The sequence below is a fragment of the Nannobrachium achirus genome (genome assembly GCF_963921795.1).
Source record: "Nannobrachium achirus genome assembly, chromosome: 5".
Lineage (NCBI taxonomy): Eukaryota > Metazoa > Chordata > Actinopteri > Myctophiformes > Myctophidae > Nannobrachium > Nannobrachium achirus.
The window spans coordinates 17095349-17122430 of NC_137814.1; the positions used below are offsets into that span (position 1 = coordinate 17095349).

A 27082-nucleotide genomic window follows, 5' to 3' on the forward strand; every position below is an offset into this window, starting at 1 on the left:
ATGTTTATTTTGGGGGTCGCGGCCTAAAAATATTTGAGAACCCCTGGTATAGGGCATTAACAAATTCATCCACCAGGGGCATTGACAACTCAATCTTATGACTTCCATCTAGCCAAGTTTTATAAACTATATATTTTTTAAAGAATAAAAAAAATATATAAAAAAATAAGCGAATATCCGAATTCGGTGAATAACATTGAATAGTGACTTTGATATTCGAATATTCGAATATTTGGTGAATGCCCTATGTGCCTTGTGTTTGCGTGCGTGCGTGCGTGCGTGTGTCTGTGTGCACGCGTGTACCTCAGACTTGATCTTGTTGTCTCCGAAGCAGAGGTGCTGCAGGTAGGCAGCAGCGTTGGACTGAACGGAGGGGAATTGATGCTGAAGCATCTGGATCACCTCTGGAAGCTCCGGGTCTCTCCATCCAAACTCCCTACGGAGAGAGAGAGAGAGAGAGAGAGAGAGAGAGAGAGAGAGAGAGAGAGAGAGAGAGAGAGAGAGAGAGAGATGGGGGGGAGAAAAACAGAATGAACAAGAGAGAACAAAGACGTTCAATTCAATACAACGTTATCGTCTACTTGCCCAGTTCACAAATATACAGCACAGCGAACCCAACCGTTATGGATGTAAATGAAGAGCAGCAAACACCATGATACTATTAGATCAGTGGTTCTCAACCTTTTCAGGCCGCGACCCCCACAATAATAATTTTAACTGGGAACCCCCCCACCCTGACGAGCCCTAAGAGTTGAGGCATTACATTTTGTATAACACGGTTCTCTTGTGAAAATAGCAGATCTACATGCTCACAACACCCCTCGTTGCGAGGCGTTGTGAGCATGTAGATCTGCTATTTTCACAATTTCTGCCTCTGATATTTGTCAATTTGGCCAATGTTTAATTTGTCATTTTAGAGGTGTTAAAAAGTCCAAATTGTCACTTTAGAAATGTGCAGATACCCTCTATACACTTAAACTTCCTGTTGGTTGGTTTACTGTTGAGTGAGAAAACAATATTGCACATTAAGTGAGTCATCTTGTACCCAGGGGTCCCGAACCACAGGTTGAGAACCACTGCTATAGAGAGAGATTGAGAGAAAGAAAGAAAGAAAGAAAGAAAGAAAGAGAAAGAAAGAAAGAAAGAAAGAAAGAAAGAAAGAAAGAAAGAGTCCCTGCAGTGACATTGCCTACAGTAATAATAATGTCCCAGAAGGGATATTTGTCTTTACAAGTCTGTTCGAAAAAACAATAACAACAACAAAACAAAAACCATATGACACAAAACAACATATCACAAAGACAAAACATGAGGTCCCCCACCCCCCCCCCGTAGACAGAAGACCAGCAGTTTGTTTAGTGCCGCAACGGCCGAGGGGACCAAAAACTAATGCTAAAAAAGAACCTTTCCCCACGTCAGGGTTCCGTATCTTCACCCAGATGGCATGAGGTGGAAGCAGCGATACAGGGGATGATCAGTGTCAGTGTCAGTATGAGCTAAAACAATCACATGTACCACTGTTGTTTCTAGGCGTGTAAGATATCGTAGGTGTCGTAGCTGTCTGGCAGAAACCGTGTATCTCCACAATCCAACGCTGCCTGTTTTTTCATCATTCAATGCCCTAGTTTGTTGTAAAAGGAGCAGGGACGTGCAGAGAATGTTAGAGAGGCAGGGGCTGACATTTCTAAAAGGGCTTGGGGGAGAAAATATTGAAAATAGCAGACCTCCAAGCTCACAACGCGCCGTGCTGCGACACGTTGGGGCCTTTTCCACCGGCAAAGAACTGGTTCCAGAACCAGTACCGGTTCAACTTTCTTGGGAACCTTGGTTCGTTCTTGGGAACCTTGGTTCGTTCTTGCGAACCGGCTTGCTTTTCCACCAGATTGAACCAGAACCAAGGATTTGGCTCTGGAACCACAAAAACCAAGGATTTTGTGCTTCCAGTTCCGAACCAACTTTTACGGTTCGGAACCAACTCCGATTCTCGGTGGAAAAGCACAACTCTGGTTCATCCCATAGACGGGAGAAAGAACCTGAACCGGTTCTTTGCCAGTGGAAAAGGCCCCGTTGTGAGCTTGGAGTCCACTGGTTGAAAACCACTGGACTAGTGGTTAAGATATGCATGTGTTTTAAGGCAAACAAAAAACATATCCTAAGAAAAAGAGAGTAAAGTGTGTCAAGCGATCTACAAGCTCACAGAGCTTGTACTGTAGATCACCCATTTTCACTATTTCAGAAAATTGGCGATCCTATTTCCTGAAAAAAGAACATCTGTTCCAATGATCCTATATGTAGTTATTATTTACTCACAATCTCTTGGTAATGCTTTTTACTGTTCAGTATTTGCAAAACCCCCCAGACAGACTTCATCACGTTCACTTAAAATAAAATGCCAAAACGGCAAAAGATCTCCGATCTCCAACCCTACGCGTCACATTGTGACGTCACATGTAGTGAGCGGGTTCCTTAGGAGGAGTCTAAATCGACCCATACAAAACTCTGACTCTAACAGTATGCAAATACATTTTGTATACTGTCAGAGTTAAGGGGAGACCTTAAGATTTAGAAGTTTGAGAAACAAGTTTCAAATGTGTACATTATTTCGCAAAGTAAAGCCTTGCTTCATCACACAAGGCCGTCGCACAAAAATAGTGAAACAGCAGAGCTACAAGCACACAACGCCTCGCACCGCGAGGCGTTGTGTGCTTGTAGCTCTGCTGTTTTCACTAGTTTAAATCATTTTTAAAATGATAAATACAAAACAAACGGTTTTGGACATACAAGGTTTCCACCCGACAACGACGATATTCAATTTTAAAAGAAACCTCTCACACCTATGCCAACATGGAGATACAGTACAAGGTTTCTGCCCGAGAACACGACATAGTGGCGTGGTGAATCCTTTACTCTAATTGGCCAGCTGCCCGCACCGGCTCTCCCATAAGTGTCTTTGCCCGGGGCGTGTGTTACACTGAACACTGTCCAAATGCTGAGTGTGTGTGTACTGTAACTCTGTGAGTGTACGCCGTCTGAATACATTAAGCACACTCTCACATTTACAAATGCACAAATGAACACTGAGGTTTGTTTTACTGTGCAGGAACACACACCCAAAACTTATAACAATACCTATGTTCTATACCTCCACTCAATGTCTCTCCATCTCTCTTTCGCACGCGCGCCACACTCTCTCACTATATCTCGCTCACATATATTCTCAGTTTCTCTCTCTCTCTCTCTCTCTCTCTCTCGCACGCACAGACGCACACACTCTCTCAGCACGCACGCACGCACGCACGCACGCACGCACGCACGCACGCACGCACGCACCCGCACACACGCACACACGCACACACACACACACACACACACACACACACACTGACAGCTGGTTAGCATGCAGCCCCGGATATGGCAACCAAGGTTTACGTTTCTATAAATATCATGTGAATTGTCATAAGCTCGTGTTTGTTGGCTTGCAGCTTAATTAGCCAGTCACAATGCTTAAGTCATGCTCGACTGAGCTGTCAGGTGTATACAGTATGTACTGCGTGCGTGTGTGCCTGCGTGTGAATGGGATGGACTGGTATGTCAGAGGTGGACCCTCTCTAAGTGTAAAAATGGCAGTGGTGTAAAAGTAACAAGGTACTCAAGTACAACTGAGGTATGTTTACTTTACAGGAGTATTTCCAATTTTCAGTTCTTTTAACTTCTACTCCACTACATCAGGCAAATATTGTACTTTATATTATTATAGGGCATAGCAGTGGGTGTGGTTTACTGGTGCCACTAAAAAAACTTCCATTAATTTCCCCCATAGCCTTTTACACAGAAACAGAGGTGGAAAAAGTACTCAAATGTTTTATTTAAGTAAAAGTATCAATACTGTAATTTAGAAATACTCACAAGTAAAAGGCCTGTGTTCAAATGTTACTCGAGTAAAAGTACAAAATTATTGGCATTAAGGCTGGGCAATATATATCGAAAAATTATCGATATCGAGGTATCAACATGCAAGGTACGAAGATGGATTGAAATGAGGTATTAGTGTATGTGTCAAATTAATTAATAGACACACTATGCATGCACGTAGCACATGCAAAAAAGCAGTCCATCTGTAACCAGGTGTGGTTATTTCAATAAAACTATTGTTGGAAAATGGAAATAAGGCATTTAATGTGTTTATTCTATGTGCACTGTGCAGTATGTGTGCATGCATGGATATGCTATTCATTATCTGGGTTAGGCAGGCAGTGGACCTAAAGCAGAAAAAGATTAAAAACTATATAATGCAATCATTTTTACTAATATCGTGAGTAATATCGATATCGAGGTATTCAATAACTTTATCGAATACCGAAGGTTTTCTTAATATCGCCCAGCCTTAATTAGCATCAAAATATACTTTAAAGTACCAAAAGTAAAAGTACTAAAAGGTTTGAAAATAGCAGATCTACAAGCTCACAACGCGTCGAGGTGCAACGTGTTGTGAGCTTGTAGATCGTCTATTTTCAAATAGCTTAGGACCTAGGTATAAAATAGGGTTAAAGTGGTAAATGTATGTTTATTAATATTATCATGTATACCTGCAAAGTAAATAGTAACTAAAGTTTAAAATGTAGTGGAGTAAAAGTACAATATTTGGATCCGAGCTGTAATGGAGTAGAAGTAAAAGTATTGGAAATTGGAAATACTCAAATAAAGTACAAATAATACAGAATTGTACTTAAGTAAATGTACTTAGTTACTTTACACCACAGCACAGAAACAAATAAGTTATGGTCATGGTTCACCAGGATCCTGGATGCCTTGTTTCTAGGCTTAAAATAGTTGATATAAATAATTTTGTATGCCCGCGGGCCATTTGCGGCCCACGGGGGGCTACTGTCTGGCCCCCACCAACCCCAGTAATAATGGTAGTATAAGAGCAGCAACAAGTATATCGTCGTTGTCGAACCGTTCGTTTTGTATTTATCATCTAAAACATTTACTAAACCAATGAAAACAGCAGATTTACAAGCACACAGCGAGGCGTTGTGTAGTTGTGGATCTGCTGTTTTCACAAGTTTTGTGCAACGATCTTGTACGATGAAGCAGGGCTTTGCTTTACCAAAAAACTTACACATTTGAAACTTGGAGATACGAGGTTTCTGCCCGACAGTGGCGATATCTGAACTGTTGCTGGAGTAGCGGAAACGCCACCGTCGCCCCCTGCAATGTTGTGACCCTCTGCTTGGTACCCTAGACATAATTCGGACCTTGGGGAAAACTATTTGGGGAACCCTGCTGTATACTATATATAGGACCATTTGAAAATAGCCGATCTACAAGCTCACAACACATCGCAGTTGTGAGCCAGTATCTGATACTCAGTGATATTAGTCTACTCTATAGTCTAGGGTATTGATACTTTTACTGTACTTAAAAAAGTTAAAAAAAAATATATATATGAAAAAAGATGTGAGTACTCCATCGCTGAATTTCTTTTTTTGGTAAACAGAAACATCATGTTTGTCTGCTGTGTCTTTGTTTATTGGTCTCCAAAAAAGCATCTGAAAGCCTAAGGTGGAGTGGAGTGGTGGTGGAGCAGCACTCCTCAGCTCATTACAACACAGCCCACAACACCACTTACAGCTTACTACTACTGTACCACCATAATAATAATAATAACAGCACAAACAGAAAGGCCATGGGCCGTCTTACACTAAACGGTTTGCACTGTGGAACTGATGCTTTATTCAACTCCGTCCCACGGCGATAAAAAACCTCCTACTCCATAAATGTTAAAGGACGACTTCACCCATTTTCAACTATATCTTCGTACAATTGGTCGTCACTAATGCTCATGACAACATGGTTAGGCCTGTCACAATTATTACATAATCGTCTAATCGCGATTATTTGACTTAATCGTGATTATTTTTCATAAATGTCATAATCGTTTCCATGTTGAAAAATGTTCATATATTAAAAAAAAGTTAAAAATTGATGCGACGTGTTGTGAGCTTGTAGATCTGCTATTTCCACTATCCATGTTTTTCAAGTATGAAGCTGTTAAATATCTCAGTAATTTCTTTGTATATTTAGGTTATGTGTCATATCTGTGCAACTTCATGAAGCCTAAAAGCCAAACAGAAATGTAATTGTCAACGCAATTAAATCGTTAATCAAAATTATTTGTGTGACAATTAATCGTCATGTAAAATCTCATAATCTTGACAGCCCTAAACATGGTACCATTTTCTTCTGCTCGGTGTGTGTCTCAGAGGAGGACCGTCGATGATGTCACTGGTAGACGGGTTTCTGAACTGCCCCCTCCTCTGAGACACAGGGGGGGTAGACAAAAATGGAACCATATTATCTATCCTTAACTATTAGCTATTAGCTGTGAAACGTGTCTGTGTGTGCGTGCGCTCATGCATGTGTGTGCTTGTGTGTGTGCTCGTGCTCCTCTCAGAGCTCTGACAGTGGAGACTAATATGCAACATTTGATGATTCAGTGGCATGAGACCAAAATGCAGACAAACTGCCAAGGAGTCTTTGTTCACAGGCAGCCAGGTGGACTATCTCATGTCACCACCCATTTGTAATGCTGTTAGTGTCACAGTCTGCTAGTGTGTGTGCGCGCGTGCGCATGTGTGTGCGCGCTTGTGAATGTGTGTGTGCGTGTGTGTGCGTGCGCGCGGGTGCCTGTGTGTGTGTGTATGCATGTGTGCATCGCTGACAGTCAAAGCGTTTACTCCCACAACACAAGGCGACCGTCTCCGGGCGAAGCCGACAATCAAAGCGTGTAAATGAGGAAATGAAAGTCGTATGAATTATGTATTCCGACCGCGCGACGCAGCGCTGTAATTGAAGAGCTTCGGGGACAAGCTTGGTGGTTGGAGCCGAGATGATGAGGATGATGAGGACTGAGTGCTGTGCTGTGCTGTGAGATTGTAGATCTGTTATTTTTAGAAAAATCTTGATTTATTTGCAAGTCTTTGAATATAATTTTTAAAAGTGAACATTTGTATCTCAAAACATTTTGTATTGAAATATAGTACCCTGTTTTTATATCCGTCCTCCTCCTCCTCCTTTAACTTTTTGGGTGCTTTGCTGCTACCTTCTGTGAGCACCTATGATTTACCTTGTTTTTCGCTTTGTACTGTATCTCAAATATTTGCTTCTGGGTGGTCCCTGGAACAACATATTTTGAGATGGGGGGGTCCATGGCCAAATACATGTTCATTTTGAGGGTCCATTGACATGAAAAAGTTTGAGAACCATTGATTTAGAAGAAGGGTTTAGAAGACATTTTATAGAATCGGGTCAAATATATTCATATTATACTTGCACGAATGTTCACGAATTTTTTTAAATAGCAGATCTACAAGCTCGCAGAGCGGTACTCGGTGGCCAAAAAATGTACTTAGAGTATGTAGAAAGTAGTCATTATGCAGAAAGTCTCATTTCACAAGTTATCAAGTGTATAAAATAGCAGACATTGTATATAGAACTGAAGAGGAATGTTAATAATAATCAAAATCAGTAAAAGTACACTATTTGCGTCTGAGATGTATTGGCGTAAAAGTGCTGAAATTTGGAAATAAAAGATACCTCAATATTGTACTTAAGTTTTTTATCTGTTATCTAGCCCAGTGGGAATGGGCCTTTACTCTGCTACATTTCAAATAGAAACACATTGTACTTTTGAACTCTACTACATTTGAAGGGAATATTTTATTACTGTAGGACCCAAGCATAAAACACAGACCTATTTCAAAATGACGCGTCGTTGTGAGCTTGCTGTTTTCACTACTCCTGATAGTTCAGAACAATTCTGAACATTTCTGAAAATGTAGTTTTGGTCATTTGTACTTTTGGATACTTGAGTATTTAATTGATTATCATACGTTGTCCACCACTGCAGTCTGGCTGACAAACAGTAGCACATTAGCCCACAAGATGGTTGAAACTGCACCGGTCCATGCATGGGCGTCACAAGGGGAGGGAAAGTGGGACTGAGTTACTAGGGCCCAAGGTGGAGGGTCCTTAAAGGAGTAGTTCACCCCCAAAATGACTTTTTTTCTATTGATTAGTCACGCCATGGAGTTCAATAATATTTTTTGGTTGACAAAAATTTGTTTAGAGTATTTACCCCCATTGATTCCGGATGGGGACCCGTTTCGAAACGGGTCCCCATCCAGAACGAATGGGGGTAAATCTATTGTTATCACATTTTTGTCTTAGGAATGCGACAAAAAACTAAAAATATTATTGAACTGTAGTCTCCATGGCGTGACTAATCAATAGAAAAAAATCATTTTGGGGGTGAACTACTCCTTTAAAACCCATTCTGTGCCCCAGAAATTAACGGACTAAAATGTCCAGAGTGCCTCTCGCTGGCTCCATTAACGGCCTGTCTCTTATTTTGAAGGCCAGAAGTCCATAGCGTTAACACTTCCGGTCTGACGTCATCGCGTCATGACGTCATGACGCTCGTCGTCCACGTGGTGTTGTGTAATGGCGGAACGGAGCTTTTCAACATGTGTTTTATTAGCGAGCATCTATTGCCATCCTCCCACTTGAAAGTGTTGTTTGGAGATAATGGACATTAAAGATGAGATTCCCCGTCTGCCTCAATGTTATGGGATTACTATTTTGTGCTCGTGGATCCGTGATGATGAGAAATCAGCGACGGAGATCGGCTCGGAACCTTCCGCCATTGTACCCGGTAGGATAACCGCCGTTACAGTAATATATTACTTTTCGCGAGTATACTCGGGATCGGCACTCTGGGTACTCAAGTACTTTTCACGAGTATTCTCGGGAATGGCACTAAATCGGTTAATAGTTTTATACTTTAGATATTGAAAAATAGCAGATCTATAAGCTCAAGCTGCGAGCTTGTAGATCTGCTATTTTTGAAAAGTCGTGAAAATGTGTGCAAATATTTGAATATATGTATTTTTTAAGCGAACATTTGTAACTCAAATTTAGCTTCTGGGGGTCCCTGGAACTACCAGTAAATATTTTGAGAAGGGGGTCCGTGGCCAAATACATATCATTTTGGGGGTCCTTCACATGAAACAGTTTGAGCACCACTGACATAGAAACATGTATTATCTTCTATTTTTCAATAGTTAAAGCACAAAATAATGCGTAATAATGCGTCCCCCTATGAAGAACATTCATGGGGGGGCCCGCAGTGTGAATCCTTGTACCCAGGATCCAGAATATGGTGCGACACCCCTGGGTCCATGTAATTGTAATGCGTTCTCACTTGCTCTCTCTCTCTGTATCTCTCTCTCTCTCTCTCTCTCTCTCTCTCTCTCTCTCTCTGTGTATTGAACCCTGTATGCCTCTCTGTCTCCCTGAGTTGTGTAGTCAGTCGCGTGTGGTCGATGTTTAAGTAAACAAAGTAATGAGACGGTACCCTTATCTGCCCTCCAGTATTACGCACACACGCACGCACGCACGCACGCACGCACGCACGCACGCACGCACGCACGCACGCACGCACGCACGCACACACACACACACACACACACTACGGCACACTCATTAAGCCCCATAGTGTTAAGCCTCTAAAACGTGTATGCGTTGTTGGAGATGAAATGCCTTGTGACAGATGTTTTACAGCGTGGAGGCCATGCTTGACGGCCTCACAAACAAATGTGATTGGAATTACGACGTGTCACAGCGGAGCTGCTTCTGCTGCCGAGTCTATTATCACTGTGTTGCACATCTGCAGCCTCCATGGTCTCACAAGCAGTCAATAAGCAATCTGTTTATCCTGGTTGTAAGTATCTGAAACCCAAACATAACATCAGCTCATACTGTACGCCATGTCCACACAATGTTCTATCTATGTATGATGTATGTATGTGTATGTAGGTGTATGTATGTATGTGTATGTATGTATGTATGTGTGTGTGTGTGTGTGTGTGTGTGTGTGTGTGTGTGTGTGTGTGTGTGTGTGTGTGTGTGCGGATGCGTATGCGTATGCGTATGTATGTATGTATGTATGTATGTATGTAGGGTTAGGGTTAGGGTTAGGGTATGTACAGTATTTATGCGGGTAATGTGGGTAATTAATGTATTTGTGCAAGATGACCCTGCTATAAAATGTGTGTATTACGAATTATTTTTCAAACAGTTCAATCCAAAATATAAGGCTCATGGCTGGCTGCAATTACGGAACTGCTTGTCATTAAAGCGTGCACGTCATCACTGTCGGGCAAAAACATTGTATCTCCAAGTTTCAAACGTGTTTTTTCGTAAATTAAAGCCCTACTTCATCATCATACAAAAGTATTGCACAAAAGTAATGAAAATCGCAGATCTACAAGCACACGACTAGTATAGGGATGGAGCCCTAAACAAGGGTAGCTCGATAACCGGATAACAGATTTATTGAGTATGACGGAATCAATAAGCTTTGGGTTGGATTATTACAGTTCTATCCATAATATAAAGCCATTTAACACTTATTGCACACTAATGAATGATTGTTTTAATGATATTTAATTATATTTGTTACTTTTGTCAATCGTCATCTTCCTAGATGAAGGTCAGCCACAAATTCACAGTTGCAACAACTGGCCAATAAAAAAAGATACCAGTTCTGTTCTGAATTTGTCATCTCACATCTTTCCACAAAATATTAGAAAACGCTCAATTGTGGGCTCGATAGGGAAAGCCCGGCTCAAAAGGCAGGATCGATAAGGTGCTCATTATCAATAAAAATGAACGAGCTCCATCCCAAGGAAACAGTGGTAGAAACAACAGCAGCACAGCTCTGGCACAGCGGCGAGGTCAGACCAGGTCATGCACAGCAATATGCTATCAAATGGAATTGTTTTAATCCGCGTCCATTACTATAAATATCGCATCTCAGTCCCTGCCTGTGCCTAGAATGGTAGCTAGAATTAGAAACAGGGAAAAATCTCTTGATATGAACGCACGCGTGTTTGCGCGTGCACGCGTGTGTGTGCACGCGCGTGTCTGTGTGTGGTGTGCACGCTGTGTGGGGGTGTATTTTCCAGAGAGTGTAGGTTGGGCATAATGGGATGGCTGACAGACTGGCCTACTGAGACTCTAGCTGAACGAAAGGTCAGGAGATGTCAGTCGCATGCACACACACACACACACACACACACACACACACACACACACACACACACACACACACACACACACACACACACACACACACACACACACACACACACACACACACACACACACACACACACACACACACACACACACACACACACACTCCATCATAAGCCAATGACTCCACCACAGAGGACCATAGGGACCAACAGGAGATCCTGGCTATGCTTATGAGCATTCAATGAGGCACTTTTATGATTGGGTTACATCATCATATCACACCACAGGTCTCTGTGTCAAGGCCCACAACATTTGCATATGTGGTTCTCAACCTTTTCAGGCCACAATTAACCCCCAAAATAATCATATTTTAAATGGGGACCCCTCCCTGTGAAAATAGCAGATCTACATGCTCACAACGCCTCGCGTTTATTTGTGCCCTAAAAAGTCAGGAATTCAAAGTTTACTTGAGTAAAAGTACAAAGGTATTGGTATAAAAATGTGCTTAAAGCACCAAAAGTAGAAAGTACTCATTTGTCTCATTTCACAAGTTTTCAAAAAAAGAAGGAAATAGCAGATCTACAAGCTCACAATGCATAAATGGTAAATGGTGCATTTATATAGCGCTTTTATCCAAAGCGCTTTACATAGATTGTGCATTACATTCACCCATTCACACACCGGTAGTGGAGGAAACCATGCAAGGCACCAAACTACTCACCGGGAGCAATTAGGGGTTCAGAGTCTTGCTCAAGGACTCTTCAACATTAACTCAGGGGGAGCCCGGATTCGAACTGGGAACCCTTCGGGAACCCTTCGTGCTCTAATAACGGTTTCTCTACCCCTGAGCTATGCCGCCCCCAATGCATAGCATTGCAACGCATTGTGAGCTTGTGGATCTTCTATTCTCAAATGGCCGAAATGTATATGTATATATAATACGGGCTGCAGTGGTTAATGCATGTTTTATAATAATCAAAATCTACCAAGTAACTAGTAACTAAAGTGTTCAAATAATTGTAGTGGAGAAAAAGTATAATATTTGCCTCTGAGATGTAGAAGTAAAAGTAGGCTAATGAAAATTGTACTTAAAGGACCACCTCACCTCTAGCCTGATTTCAGACTCTACGCTGGGGCTTTAGTCTGAAGTTGTGGCCATTCTATTTGATTGAAAAGGGGAGGGGATTTAAAATGTGAAATTCCCAATCACAAGAGATCTGGTGGGAGGGGTTGTGTTTGCACACAAAACATTCCCTCCTCCCCCTCCCCTCAATGACATGCACCAAACAGGTCATTGTCTTTGATGTTTCACTGATTAGAGAGAATCACTAACGAGCTATTCGACACTTGTATGGCTCAATCAATGACTGCAGTTCGGAGCCCTTTTGAAGTTCAAAGGGAGCAATTAAGAACTCTGGTGAGCCACGCAGCCACCCCTCCCTCCACTGTTTCTGTTGATTTTCAAAAGCATTGCATTGATTTCATTGGTCGGTTTCGGTCGGTTTGAGAAGCTTTCGGTAGCAAGAGACACGTCATATGACACATCCAGACCAAGAGATGCAGTTCACTCAGAGAGTGGGCGGGTCTATTGGCTGGAGCCAGGCTACCTCACCTCTGGGACAACCAGATCTTTAGTTTTTTGTTGTTGTTTGGGACACGCTCAACAACTGGTCATATGATGCAAAATGCATCATATGACCAGTTGTTGCATGCTGAAATACTACAATATCTAAAAACACAGATTGAACACAAAAAAGAACTCAGGATTGTGTTGATCGTGTCCCAAACAACAATAAAATAAGATCTGGTTGTCCCAGAGGTGAGGTGGTCCTTTAAGTACAGTACTTGAGTAAATGTTCTTACACCACTGTATAATATCCCACGGTTTCATCCAGGTTTTCTTTTCTTCGTTTTTGCTGAAATCTGCATTCAAATGCACACTGACAACCACTTCAGTTATGCTCATTTGATGATGATATGTCTAAAACGCTCATTAACACATCGTTACTAGGCCAGCTGGAGATAGATGCACTTGTTATTCAATGCTATTCCCTGCACGTGCACGGACAGCTGCATGCCAGGGTTTCCATTTGTGATTAGCTCCACAAATGTAAAAAAAAAATATATATATATATATACATATATATATATACATATATATATATATATATATATATACTGTGTATATATATATATATATATATATCCACAGTTTCCGACGTCCCATTGTGCATTGCACAGCAGGTGGGCGGCAGTTCCGGCGTCGGCAGCCGAACCGATCTACAAGCTCACAACGGTCGCATCTGCGACGCAACTTGAGCTTTTATGTCAGCTGTTCTCAGCTGTTTTCTACATGCTTACCGGATGTGTCCCACACATAATTCTACTGGCACTTGAATTAAGAGATTGTGAATGTGATTGTCATTAGAATGTTACTGTAATCCACAAAAGTGAGACTGTTAATTCCTTGTGTCAATAGCTTGTGTGTTTATCAGCAGTTGCCAGTTAAGCTTGTTTGATCTGCATTTGCTTTAACCCCACAGCGATTGCAGTAATTTCAAGTTCCCTATAACCAGCAATGTATGAGTGATATTTCTGTGTATCACATATACATTTATTCCAAGGCAACGTCTTCACTCTTCCATAGAGGGAGAGAGCCTAGATTGCACTGGGGAGCAGGGGACCAGGCTTGCGCAGCCTGGTCTTAAAGGCAATGGCATCTGGCACGGTGATTGGTTTTATTAATGTAACGCCCAAACCACACCTATGCATAATGTAACGGGTAGCCAGTGGTGGGAAAAGTACCTACTCACTACTTTTATGTAAGTAAAAGTATCAATACTACAATGTAGAAATACTCTGTTACAAGTAAAAGTCCAAAATGTAAAAGTATGAAAATGTACTTAAAGTACTAAAAGTAAAAGTACAACATGTTTGAAAATAGCAGATCTACAAGCTCACAACGTGTCACATTGTTGTGAGGTGGTAGATCGCCTATTTCCAAAAAGCCTAGGTGTAAAATAGGGCTAAAGTGGGTTATCTATGTTTTATAATTTATACCTGCAAACTTGTGCAAAGTAACTGGTAGTAACTAGTAAGTTTTCAAATAAATGTAGTGGAGTAAAATTACAATATTTGGATCCGAGATATAGTGGAGTAGAAGTAAAATTATTGGAAATTGGAAATACTCAAGTAAAGTACAAATACCTCAAAATTGTACTTAAGTACAGTAAATGTACTTAGTTACTTTACACCACTGCGGGTAGCAGGTCTTTTAGGAATAAGGCTGGTGTCGGAAGATAACAACTTGGCCAAGGGAACCCCCCTTACGCCATGCAAAATCCACAAAGTGTGGTATACGTAGTGACTTGGGCGCAAAATAAGCCCTAGTCTTAGTCTATAATGTTGATTTAAGATTGATCTTCGTGAGTTGTTAAAGAATGCAGAACAAAAAAAAAAACAGAAATGAAAACAGGTGACCCACCTCCCACGAACACCACCCCACATACTCCACACACCCCAACACACACACACACACACACACACCGCAGCACACACAAACCACCCCAGCATAGGCCACAAGGCTCCCTTTGATGTCAGTTGACTGTCAGCTGGAACGGTGCTTTGTTTGCGTGTCACCAAGGAGAGGTTAAGGAAAGGCTAATGAAGACACTCACAATGAAACAACAGGGACACTGGAGGAGCACGGCGACAGAGAACGCACATGACAATAACTAACACATACAGAGAGCCATGTGTTGTCCATGGATCAGATGATGACATGACACCAGACGAGATGAGACAAGATGAGATGACTGGGTAGATGGAGAGCCAATGGAGAGGAGATGAACGTTTTCAGAAGAATTCTGTCTCACTGGCTTAATTTACTCCAAATCAATTATAGTATTGATATTCCATTACTCCAGTTCTGGGAAAGAGTTCAGGCAACATAACCAATCCATCGGAAGAGATATAATTAGATGACAGTTATAACCTTAAATTGACACGCATATCCTCACAACTCCACAGCCCCCCACATCACAAAACCACATAGTTTATCTGCCCGACTTTAAAGTGAAAACGGGGATCATAAAAAAAACAAGCCTTTACTTTTTATTTTTATCTGATCTACTCCTCGACTCTGAGTCCAAGACATGACTAACATGAAAGGCATGTCTTCAACATGAGGCGCTATTTATATAAATGGATGACAATACGATGGGACACGTGCTCTGTCATGCTGCTTGCTATCGGTGTCATAAACGTATATATGTATATATAGAATATAGAGACAGATGAGAGACAGGCGCAGTGAATGGCAGATAGATAAGTAGATATATACATATAGGATGTGGAAATACAAAATAAATAAATAGGTTGGATTACTTTGTCATTCTTTGCTCGGCTTGGTTTTGATTCCACACAAGGAATTCTGGATCGAACCTATCGAAGGGGGGACAGGCAGAGAGAAACAAGACAGAGAGGTATATGTGGTAAGGACTGTTTTCTGTTGGTTCTGTCAGGTTCATCAGATAATAATGAAGCGTTCATTCAATAGAAATGAGTTATTATCAGTGATATCAAATATAGCCAGCGGACTATAGGCGTTCTCTCTCAGCAAATTATGTGGTCATCAGACAGCGGGGGGGAAGGGGGGAGGGAGGGAGGGGAGGGGGGGGTGGGGTGGGGCGAGGTCATGCCGGCAGAATGGTGGGTATGTCGGGTAAAGAGAGGGTCAAACTCCGCTCATAGACAGCGCTTTATGTCGTAGTTTCTTTTTATCAAATGCCGTCCACATATTAAAATACGTGGGGCCTTCGAATGCTACACCGGCGAGAGATCACATCACCGACCTGCTGCAGTCATCTTTATTCCAAGAATATGATGTAACTGACAGGCCAGTGGTTCTCAAAGTGGGGTCTGCTTGTCTTTTGGGGGTCTCTGGCACAAAAGTATTTTCAAACAGAGGGGTCTGAATGGACAGATAGGGCGGATTCTGAAGGCTCATAGGGGCGGATTCTGAAGCGGAGGTGGATTCTGAAGGTTCATATTACCCAATAGAATCATGGCACAAATGTCATGGGCACGCTCCAGGTAGGGAGCGCTCCGTTGTGTGCACTTGGACCGCGCAGAATGCTAACCTGTCGACGCTGGTGAGTAGCTAACCTGCCGACGCTGGTGAGTAGCTAACCTGCCGACGCTGGTGAGTAGCTAACCTGCCGACGCTGGTGAGTAGCTAACCTGCCGACGCTGGTGACCCGAAAACAAGCGCTCCTTCCACAAGCGTCTCCTACGGATTCCAAAAAAGCCCTGTGCACAGTCCTTCAGAATCCGCCTATATGAGCCTTCAGAATCCGCCTCCTGGGTTTCTGTGGTCTGCATTCAGACCCTATTGTTTTCAAAATGGTGGTCCGTGGTCAAATATGCTGTATCAATTTCGGCTTCCTTGACATGAAAATGTTTGAGAACCACTGAACTAGGCTACAAGCTTCCTCCATCACTGTGTGTGTAGCTAGCCATACAGTACCTATACAGTACTGTACTGTGCTATATGTCACATTGCTACTGTGTTCAACGACAGCCATTTTCTATCCTGCTCAATTGCTGTACTGTACACCAGTGGTTTTAAACCTTTTTTCATATCAAGGACCATTATATATTTGGGAATTTGAGCCACAGACCACCATTTGATGAGATTTAGCCTCTCAGACCCAAAACTTGGAATGTTGTGTTGTTGTTGGATAGGATTTTGTCCACAATTCCATGTGGTAGCCTTAGCCTATTGATGTTGGTACCATAGGAGAGATAACAGGCAAACGTTGACCAAACCTGTTGTGTAGACTTCTTGTAAAACCTAACTCTTGAGAGCGTAAAATGAAACCAAATATTTGGTTTCATTAATACACTTTCAAGAGTTAAAGATCCACAAGGGTACCAACTATCCATCATTTAGCTGGGGACCACCTGGAGGACCTCCACTGGTTGAAAACCACTGCTGTACACAGCTGCAGCCACTGTAGTAGCCACAACTGTGCGTAATCTCGGCGTCAGCAATGCGGGATTTGTTTCCAGAATAATTCCTCTTTTGGGGATCGATACCAAGAGCATAGGCAGCCGACCCTCCCTTTGACACAGAATGGACATGTAGCCAGCAGCAGACACACACAGGGCAGATTGACTGCGCTCGCTATAAGCATCCACACTGACTGTGCATGTCGTGTGAGGGTGGGGTGCAGCGGAATGCAATGCATCATGAGTCAGCCCGTTGCAAAGAAGTGCACAAAGAGGCCCGCGGAGGCCGCCAGGCTGAGGGCCGATGGAGAGTGAGGCGAAACAGACAAAGTGCAGATGTGTGCCGATGATAAGAAAAAGAAAGAAAGGAGTGAGAGAGAGAGATGGACGAATGAGTGAAGTCATGAAAGAGTGATGATGAGACACCTTTCCTCTTTGAAACATTGTGATTGTCAAACAATAAAGCAATCCAAGTGCACAAACGACATCCTCATTAAGAGATAGGGAATATAATTTGTCCCGGGGGGGGAACAAACAAATGTAAACTCTGTTCTGTTCTCTGGCACCTGAGCCGGCAGGGTCGTGGAGACAGATATAGTATATATTTTTGGGCTTTAATGAGGCTGGCTCTATCTTTGACAGGCTGTTTGTGAAGGTCATTAAACCCCGGAGACTGCTTGTGTAGCAGAGGAATCCAAGAAGCAAATGGAATTGCTGCTGAAACTTGTTTACGACTAGAAGCAAATGTAGACACAATAAAAAACAGCTATTAAAGTCTAATTCTGTCCGTCTGTATCTCTTGTACTATTTCTCCATAACTCTCTTGCGCTCTCTCTCTCTCTCTCTCTCTCTCTCTCACACACACACACACACACACACACACACACACACACACACACACACACACACACACACACACACACACACACACACACACACACACACACACACACACACACACACACACTGAACTCGCGGCTTAAAAGCAGACTTCAAATACTCTTCAAGTAAGGCCCCCATGCGTAGAGTGCAGAGCAGTGCCGGGCTCCTTGCAGCGTGCACAGATGTTCAGCATAGCAGTGTGAAAGAACAAGCCTTCAGAACCAGGCAGAGGAGAGGGGGACAGTGACAGATGTGACGTGATGTGTGCCAGTTACTGAGACCCAGATTCATACATACAGCCTCTATCCCCACTGCCCGCCATCTTGTCTTGTAAAAAAAACGTCGCATCAATACATTAACCACTTCAACCCCAGTGTCCCAATTCAGGGCGCGGCATGACACGTTGACGACAACAGCTGTCAACGGATATGGACGTAGGGATGGGACGATAAGCGATATTATCGTTTATCGTGATAAAAAACACTCACGATAATCGTATCCTGGAGATTTAATTTATCGCGATATCGTCCTCCATCATGCACTGGGATCAATTCACCTTTTATTTGCCGAGCTGCATATCCGGTACCACTTAAACCTTCTATAATTGGTCTTTTTTTCACGCTCTATCAAATGTCTTTGCCAAAAAATAGCCGATCTACAAGCACACAAAAAATAGCCATTCTACAACGCCTCGCGATGCAAGGCGTTGTGTGCTTGTAGATCGGCTATTTTCACTGTATTTCACTATACACGTTTTCCACCCGACAACAAAATGATATATACTGTAGGGGTTAAGTGGTTAATACAGTGCGCTGTGAAACGACTCCCTGTATCCTACAGTGAATCTGGGCTTCAGTACGTTCAGAGAAAAGGGGGGAGGGGGGGAAGGGTCCCGAACGTTGTTTTCTACCAAGCGACAAAACAAACACATACGTTTTTCTAAAAGAAAAAAAAAAAAAAAAAAAAAGAGAATATTCCTGGCTCACCTGGGGTCCTTCTGGATGCTGTCCACCGACGGAGAGCGGGCGAGGGCCGCCTCCGGGGGCAGGGCGGGGCCCGACTTGCTGTAGGGCGACTCGGTGGACGGGCAGAACTGCAGCGTGCGGTACGGGTTGCCGTAGTCGCCCGCGATGCTGGCCCTCTGGAAGGTCCCGGCGGCGCTCTGGCTCCCCGTCCGCTGCAAGGGGATTGGTTCGACACCGGGGGAAGGCGGGGCTAGAGCGGAGGGGCGGGGGAGAGGGGCGTAGGGACAGAGCAGATAGTTGAGGACCTGGTGGTAGAGCTGGTTCACCACCGGGTCTGGTGTGGCAGAGGGGGAATGTGTGTGTGTGTGTGTGTGTGTGTGTGATGAGGGAGTGGGAGGAGGTTCGGTTTGGACGTGACAGAGTCGAGGGAAAGCGTCGCGAAAAGAAAAACAACCCACGCATGAGAAACAGCATGAGGTAACGGATATGAATACACAAACGCACGTCGCACGCACACAGAGAATGAAAAGAACAACATCAAAAGCAATGGATGGAAAGGAACAAACAAACAGCAAAACCACATGAGAAGAATATATAGGACAGGGAAGAAGTAAAAAGAAAAAAACAACAACACACACACAAGAAAGTTATGAAATACAATCAATAAATACTTGTGGAGGGCATAGTTATTGTACAGTGCAGTACATGTAGTACAGTACAGTTTAGCTCACCAGCTGTGCTCAGCCGTTTGTGTGACGATCGAGCCCATGACAGTGGATAATAACATAAATAAAATAAAATAAATAAGCAAATAAATAAAGATGAAATAAGACATGGTCCATTTTATTCGGGTCACAAATTTAACCCGCAAAGCACCTGTAAACCTTATGCTGAGTCTATTAAAACGAAATGTGTCCCAAAAGGTTCATAAAATGTACTGTAAAAGAGACAGAAAGGCCAACACACCTTGGTCCCCTGCAGTGAAGCCCTCTATCACTCACACACACACACACACACACACACACACACACACACACACACACACACACACACACACACACACACACACACACACACACACACACACACACACACACACACACACACACACACACACACACACACAATGTCACCTTGTTAAACGACACTTCTAGGACCCGCATCGAGGGGCCTGTACTCGACACTGACAAATTGAGCTGGAGCAGAGGTTGGCCCCTGTGTGTATACTATATATATATATATATATATATATATATATGTGTGTGTGTGTATATACCGTATATATTTGTGTGTGTGTGTGTGTGTATATATATATATAATCTTTGAATATATGTATTTTTCAAGCGAACATTTGTGACTCACATTTTGCTTCTGGGGGGGTCCCTGGAACGAAATATTTTGAGATGGGGGTCCGTGGCCAAATACATATCATTTCGGGGGTCCTTCACGTGAAAAGGTTTGAGCACCACTGACATAGAAACATAGGTTTTTTATCAAAAAAACCTTAGAAGGATTTGAAATAGCAGATCTACAAGCTCGCAGTGTGGCACTCGGTGCCAACCCTAACCTCAGTAAAACTATGCCTAAACCTAAACCTACCCTAAACCTAACCTCAGCTAAACTATTCCTATATACACATATGTATATATATATATATATATACTGTATAAGCCTGTGCGTCTACGCGCGTGCGCGTGCTTGCGTGTGTGTTTGACTGGCTATGACCACTCTTTAGACTCTGTACCATTATTTTTTTTTGTTATCAATTATTTTTATTTTCCATAACATAAAATTAGAGACATACATATGAATAGAACAAGAAAAAGTAAAACATTAATCAAAAGAAAAATGCAATTAACAGACAAACACAAACAATAGCAAAACAAGAAAAGGAAAAGAAAACCCACCCACCCCCTTTCCCCGGACCAACACGGAATGTACAATAGTGCATGCCTGTGCTAGGCTGTTACCACTATATAGTGATTTCTTGAATCATAGCCTTAAGCTTATCTGCAATGTCCGACCACATATTAATGTTTTCTTCTTTTGCTCCGTGTAACCTTGCTATCGACTGCTCTAAATATACTATATCTAGAAAGGTTAAGGCCCACTGGCGAAACGTTAACGTATGAGGAGGTTTCCACCGCGTAGCTACCATCTTCTTCGCCGCCGTTAATCCAGCAAAGAAGATGCGCTTGCGTATATTGTTTAGTTGCAACTGTGAGACGTCATTTAATAAAAATAAAGAAGGAGAAGATATGATATTAATACTAAAAATAGTTGAAAGTTTTGAGGCAACCATATTCCAGAATGACGACACATTTGGGCATTCCCAAACCATGTGAAGGAAGGTACCAATACTATTTGAGGCGCAGAGAGTGCAGTTGGGATTATTCAAAATCCTCATAGCACATAGTCTGCGGGGAGTTAAATAAGTCCGATGAACAAAATTTAAATGAATTTGTTGATGGTCTGGATTTCTAGAAGATAGCCTAATGTTAGACCACACTGTGTCCCAACAAAAGTCAGGGTCCAAATTTGGTACATCATTCCTCCAAACAGTATCAACAGATAGGGGCCCATAACTACAGTCTAATAAAAAACCATAGAGGGTGGAAACCAAACCTCTTGTTCTGTTACCATCACAGATAAACTCATGGAAGACTCTGTACCATTATTAACATTGTGGCCCACTGTGTATTTGAGTTTGACACCCCTGCTTTAGACTCCGTACCATTGATGGATATCACTGGGAACCTTGACAAGGCCTTGGGAACTTCACTTGGGCGCTATATGTGACATCAGGCATAAAATGTGCCTCCTACCTGTCTATTCATTATAACATAAAGAACATGACCTTGAAACAAAGCCAGGCTTCAGTGGCCACTGTGCTCTGTGTTGCACGGACAAAACACCTCTCTTAAAGCAGGGCTTTTCAAAGTGGGTGACGGGGCACCCTGGGGTGCCACGACGGCAGTCCAGGGGTGCCGCGAGATCATTTGATAATATTTGGAATGTACTTGGACACACAAAAAATATTTAGTATCATTTTAAACTTGAAGTACAAAGTTATTTTCAGTCAGTTCTAACCAAAATGGCTATTATCTCAACGTTTTCCTCGCAATATAATCACTAAAATATCATCACTGTCGGACAGAAACCTTGTATCTCCAAGTTTCAAATGTGTACGTCTTTTGGTAAAGCAAAACCCTGCTTCATCATACAAGACTGTCGCACAAAACTAGTGAAAACAGCTGATCTACAAGCACGTAGATCTGCTGTTTTCACTAGTTCAGTACATTTTATAGATGATAAATACAAAACGAACGGTTTTGGACATACCGGTATAAGGTTTCCACCCGACAATGACGATATGCTATAAATATAAGGTGCTGGTAGTGAAAATTATAATGTAGGGGTGCCTCGCATTAAAAAAATATTTATGGGGTGCCCTGAGACAAAAAGGTTTGGGAACCCCTGCTCTAAAGTAAAGTGAAAGTGGATGTGACAGTGCAAGTATAGTAGGCTCGATGGCGAGGCCCTGGGGTGTGCCAGACAGACAGTCTGCACTGATACAATATATGTACAATATGGAATTTCTCACATTTATCGATTTGTTTATTTTTTGATGATATCAAAAATCAACAAATCGAAAGTTAATATCAAAGTTACATATCAGCCGATACTTGTGTTTCCAATCCAAGACGAATGAAACAACGTCACAGCTCTCATCCCCCCACATACAGTACACACACACACACGCACACACGCACGCACGTACGCACGCACGCACGCACGCACGCACACACACACAGTAAGGGTTGAAATCCGGTACTGGAAAGGAATCGGAGGAACCGTATCCACCCAACGTTGAGGAACAGGAATTAGTTCCATCACATTTTTGGAACCAATCTTTTTTTTTTTTTAAGGAACGGCCTCAGGTCTAAATTGGTTGAGAGTGAAACAAAAGGAACCAAATGGCATTTGTACAATCTCAGAGTTATAGATCTGTAAGGGTACATTTTGAACCCCCTCAAGTAGGCTAACAAAGGGTCCCCATGTGATGACATGTGAGCCAGGGATGGCCATCGCGGGACCTTTAACTATTCACCACAATTCTAAAATGTGCTAAGAAATTACTGGTCATTCCGCCGTTTTTTAGTTTATTGTTAAGCAGTAATTCCATTAGATTGAAGCCAAACACGGAAATATGCAACATGCCTGTCATGGTCAGCAATGGAACAGGCTGGTGTTAAGTCTTTCAGTCTGTAGTGTGTAATGTGTTGTTGTTTCCACCCAGTAAGCAGACTGAAGTCTGAACCAGACAAGGCTCATGGTTGATTTGCCTCGATTTCAAGGCACCCAGACTAACGCCCATGAGATTAATTGAGATTAATTTACAGTCTTGAACCTAATTAGCTAACAGACTGTGACTGGGAGACAAATTGCCGCAGAGACCCCAATTGGATTTGCATACCTGAGCTGATAACTAGCAGTAAAATGTTGAGATGGTAAGATGCAACTTTTAACACATTCACGGCCAGGTATTAATTCATTAATTCAATATTAATTCAGTTTTTAACTTATTTTCGAGGCTTCATGAACACACCCCCGGTCCAAATGTAATCCGATTACTTCTGGTCGGGCACTGCAGTCGTAATTTCTTTTACCCAGAAGAGAAAAATTATGGAAATGAGCTTCTAGCTAAATCTGTCATGTTGAGACCATATTCAGTTGAATGACTTCACGTTCATGCATTGAATATCGTCATTGTCGGGCAGAAACCTTGTATCTTCAAGTTTCAAATTTGCTGTGCGAGGCATTGTGTGCGTTATGTTGGTGTGCTTGTAGATCCGCCATTTTCACTAGTTTAAAATAATTTTTTTAAATGATAAATACAAAACGAACTGTTTTGGACATACAAGGTTTCCACCCGACAACGACAATATTCATGAATGTGCATTGTCCCGTCTAAAGAAACAAATAAACAACGAAGAAAGAAGGAAACAAAGAAAGAAAGAAAGACAAAAAAATATACCGGCATAGCAGCCGGCCGGTGGCCCGTCACTATGACTCTCTCTGATATAACCTTGTCACATGCCAATATATGGGCATATACTGATGACATCAGGGATCACCATTTACTGTATGGGTATATCGGAAGGATTGGCGATGCGTAGCTGCGAGGGCTGCAATGTAACGGCCTGAACCTCTACTTTTAGTATAGTTATCATCATGTGATGTCATCATCTCCCAGCTCTAAACATCTGTTGCGATATGTAACTATTTCCTGGTCCTCCTGTCTACTGACCTTGGCCCCGGAGGTTGGGTTTGGTGTAGACTCTGTCCTCGTAGATGGGGTCAATGTGGTGTTCCGGTGACTGCAGGGGTCGGAGTTCAGAGCCAAGGTGACTGAGTTGACTGCTGTAGGAAGCTCTGGAACCTGGTCAGCATGGAGGAGATGCAGAAATGTAACAGAGGTAAGCCTGGGCGTAAGAGATATGCCTGGATGTTACAGATAAGCCTGGATGTCAGAGATAAGCCTGGATTCTCCTGTATACTGTATATAAGCTAGAGTACAGTACATTGCACCCTTGACATGAAACCCCTCAGTCACCAAATTAACCCATTTTTGAAAAGTAGTGAAAATGTGTGCAAATCTTTGAATATATGAATATTTTAAGCGGACATTTGTAACTCAAATGTTGCTTCTGGGGGTCCCTGGAACTAAATATTTTGAGATGGTGGTCCCCCCCATCTCGAACATTTGTAACTCAAATTTAGCTTCTTGGGGGGCCCCTGGAACTACATATTTTGAGATGGGGGTCCGTGGCCAAATACATATCATTTTGGGGGTCCTTCACATGAAAAAGTTTGAGCACGCGTCACAAGTCCTTAAATCAATCCTATTTCCTATTTCCTTGCTTGTATGTTAGTCCCTCCCATTGAGGAAATAGAGAAGAGGAGACGTCCCATTGGCCTTTTCTGATGACAACATCACAGGTGATAGGCCAACTCCCAGTGGGCGGGACTAACAGACAATGAAATAGGAAACAAGTGAAGGAAATAGGACTTGAGACGCGGCTGTATGCGTTTTTCAAAAAACCTTAGAAGGTGTTGGAAGACACAATAGAATCGGATCAAAAATATTCAAAGACTTAAACAAAATAATGTTCACGATTTTTCAAAAATAGCAGATCTACAAGCTTGTGAGCTTGTATATCTGCTATTTTTTAATAGTAAAAGCATAAAATAACACGTAATAATGTGTTCCCGGTCTAGATGGGTCAAACACAAGCACAAGTGTTATCCACATACAGCGCAGATCACAGTAAACAACAATAATGAATGAAATGTCCCTGACCTCGTGCCAGGCTGCCAGGCCTCTGCAGGGTGGCGTTGGCGTACAGCTCGTGGGAGATCTTGTAGCCGTCGGGGTGGTGCATCATGCGTTTGGGCGACAGCGTGGCGTAGCTGCCCACGCCCGAGCTGAGCTGGTGCAGGGGAGACGAGGAGTGGTTCCCCCCCGGCGACGCCATGTGGAGCGGGGAGGAGCCGGCAGCGCCCGACGCTACCATGTTGATGGGCGAAGAGGTGCTGGGGGGGACGGCACAGAGGGACAGTCTAACTACAATACAGCACTAGCCTTAGCACACACAATGGCAACAAACATCGTGTGTGTGTGTCTGCGTGCGAGCGATCGATCGCGCACGGCTTGTGTGTGTCTGTGCGAGTGACTGCTTCCACACAGAACTGCGATCAGAAACATGTAGCCTAATCAACAGCTTGGTGAAATCAGCGTGTGTATGTGTGTGTGCCACTGTGCCACTGCTGCCTGGTGTGTGACTTCCTGAAATGTAATCGTTTCAACTGCTGCACGGATTGGATATTTGTTAGACCCACCCCCTGCGCTCATTGAAGGAGCCGCAATTTCAGGACGGTAAACTGCTGATTCATTACACAACACCAGACCAGAGAAACAGTCCACTCTGAGAGTGGGCGGGTCTATGGGCTGGAACCAGGCTAATACTGCACTACAATCAATGAAATAATATCTTGGAAAAAAGCATTCGTGACAATAGGAGAGAGTTAAGCATTTTGAAGATACAACACACTCACAATGTATAATTTATGTTTAAGGCCAAACCGCACCAATGCAACTAGTTGCAACTGCTTGCAAACAAAACAGTTTTAAGGCCATGTCACACCAATGCAACTGCCATAGACCATATTCACACCACGACCATCTTGGATCACATGACTTCCTGGCATAGCAGCCTGCATTACAAACCATTGTGAACTAGAGATGTTACCGATCAATCGGCAATGGATCGGATCGGGCCGATCACAGCGTGATCGGCGATAATCGGTGGTTTAGATCAAAAGGTAAATTCACCGATCCGATCCGATCGGTGCATCCGATCAACCAGCCGTTCAGTATGCCCACTTGAGGCCATTTTGGGGTATTGATTTCCACAGTGCTGAAGGAATAATTAGTTACTGCTATGATAATAAATACATAGTAATGCTGGTAAATAACTATAAGGCAAATATATAAATGAATTCATGAGTGAATTAATTAATTAAAGTTAAAACATTAACATTTAGAAAATATAAATAATATATAAATAATAACTTGATCGGATCGGTGATTGATCGGTATCGGGTGATCAAACTGTTGTGATCGGTGCTCTGTGATCGGTTCCAAAAAACCTGATCGGACCATCCCTACAATGAAGCGATGGTCCCAAAATATGAGTTCTATTCAACCAATTTCTTTTTACCAAATTGACAAATGGGCAGATGACAACGTCAACATCCCAATGGTATATGGTCGGGTCTATCATATAGTAATAGTAATAGTAATAAAATAATAAAAACAAATAGCCCAAGGCCCTACCCAGCTCGTCTAATTAGCATACATTTTAGGCCCTACCCTACCCTAAATGTCGGTCGGGTTCGGGTATGGTCGGGTTCGGGCAGAATTTGAGAACTCTAACTCCTACTGATCGAGCGAAAAGCAACAATAAAACACATTGCACAAGACATAAACCACTGAAACCCAATCATTCGCTGGTCGGCACTTCCGTGGGCTTATCCGAGTGCGAGTCTTATGTTTG

At 42.7% G+C, this 27082-nt stretch overlaps 1 protein-coding gene across 1 annotated transcript in view; it reads right to left on the reverse strand.

The window, feature by feature from the left end:
• Nucleotides 1–27082, reverse strand: part of LOC308286155 (catenin delta-2-like) — a gene marked incomplete at both ends in the record, with an annotated part of 218736 nt that overhangs the window by 96945 nt on the left and 94709 nt on the right. The window contains 5 exon segments of the mRNA XM_080727111.1: nucleotides 304–436; nucleotides 15490–15546; nucleotides 18984–19212; nucleotides 24274–24405; nucleotides 25327–25559. Coding sequence (XP_080583237.1) covers nucleotides 304–436; nucleotides 15490–15546; nucleotides 18984–19212; nucleotides 24274–24405; nucleotides 25327–25559 — 784 coding nt within the window.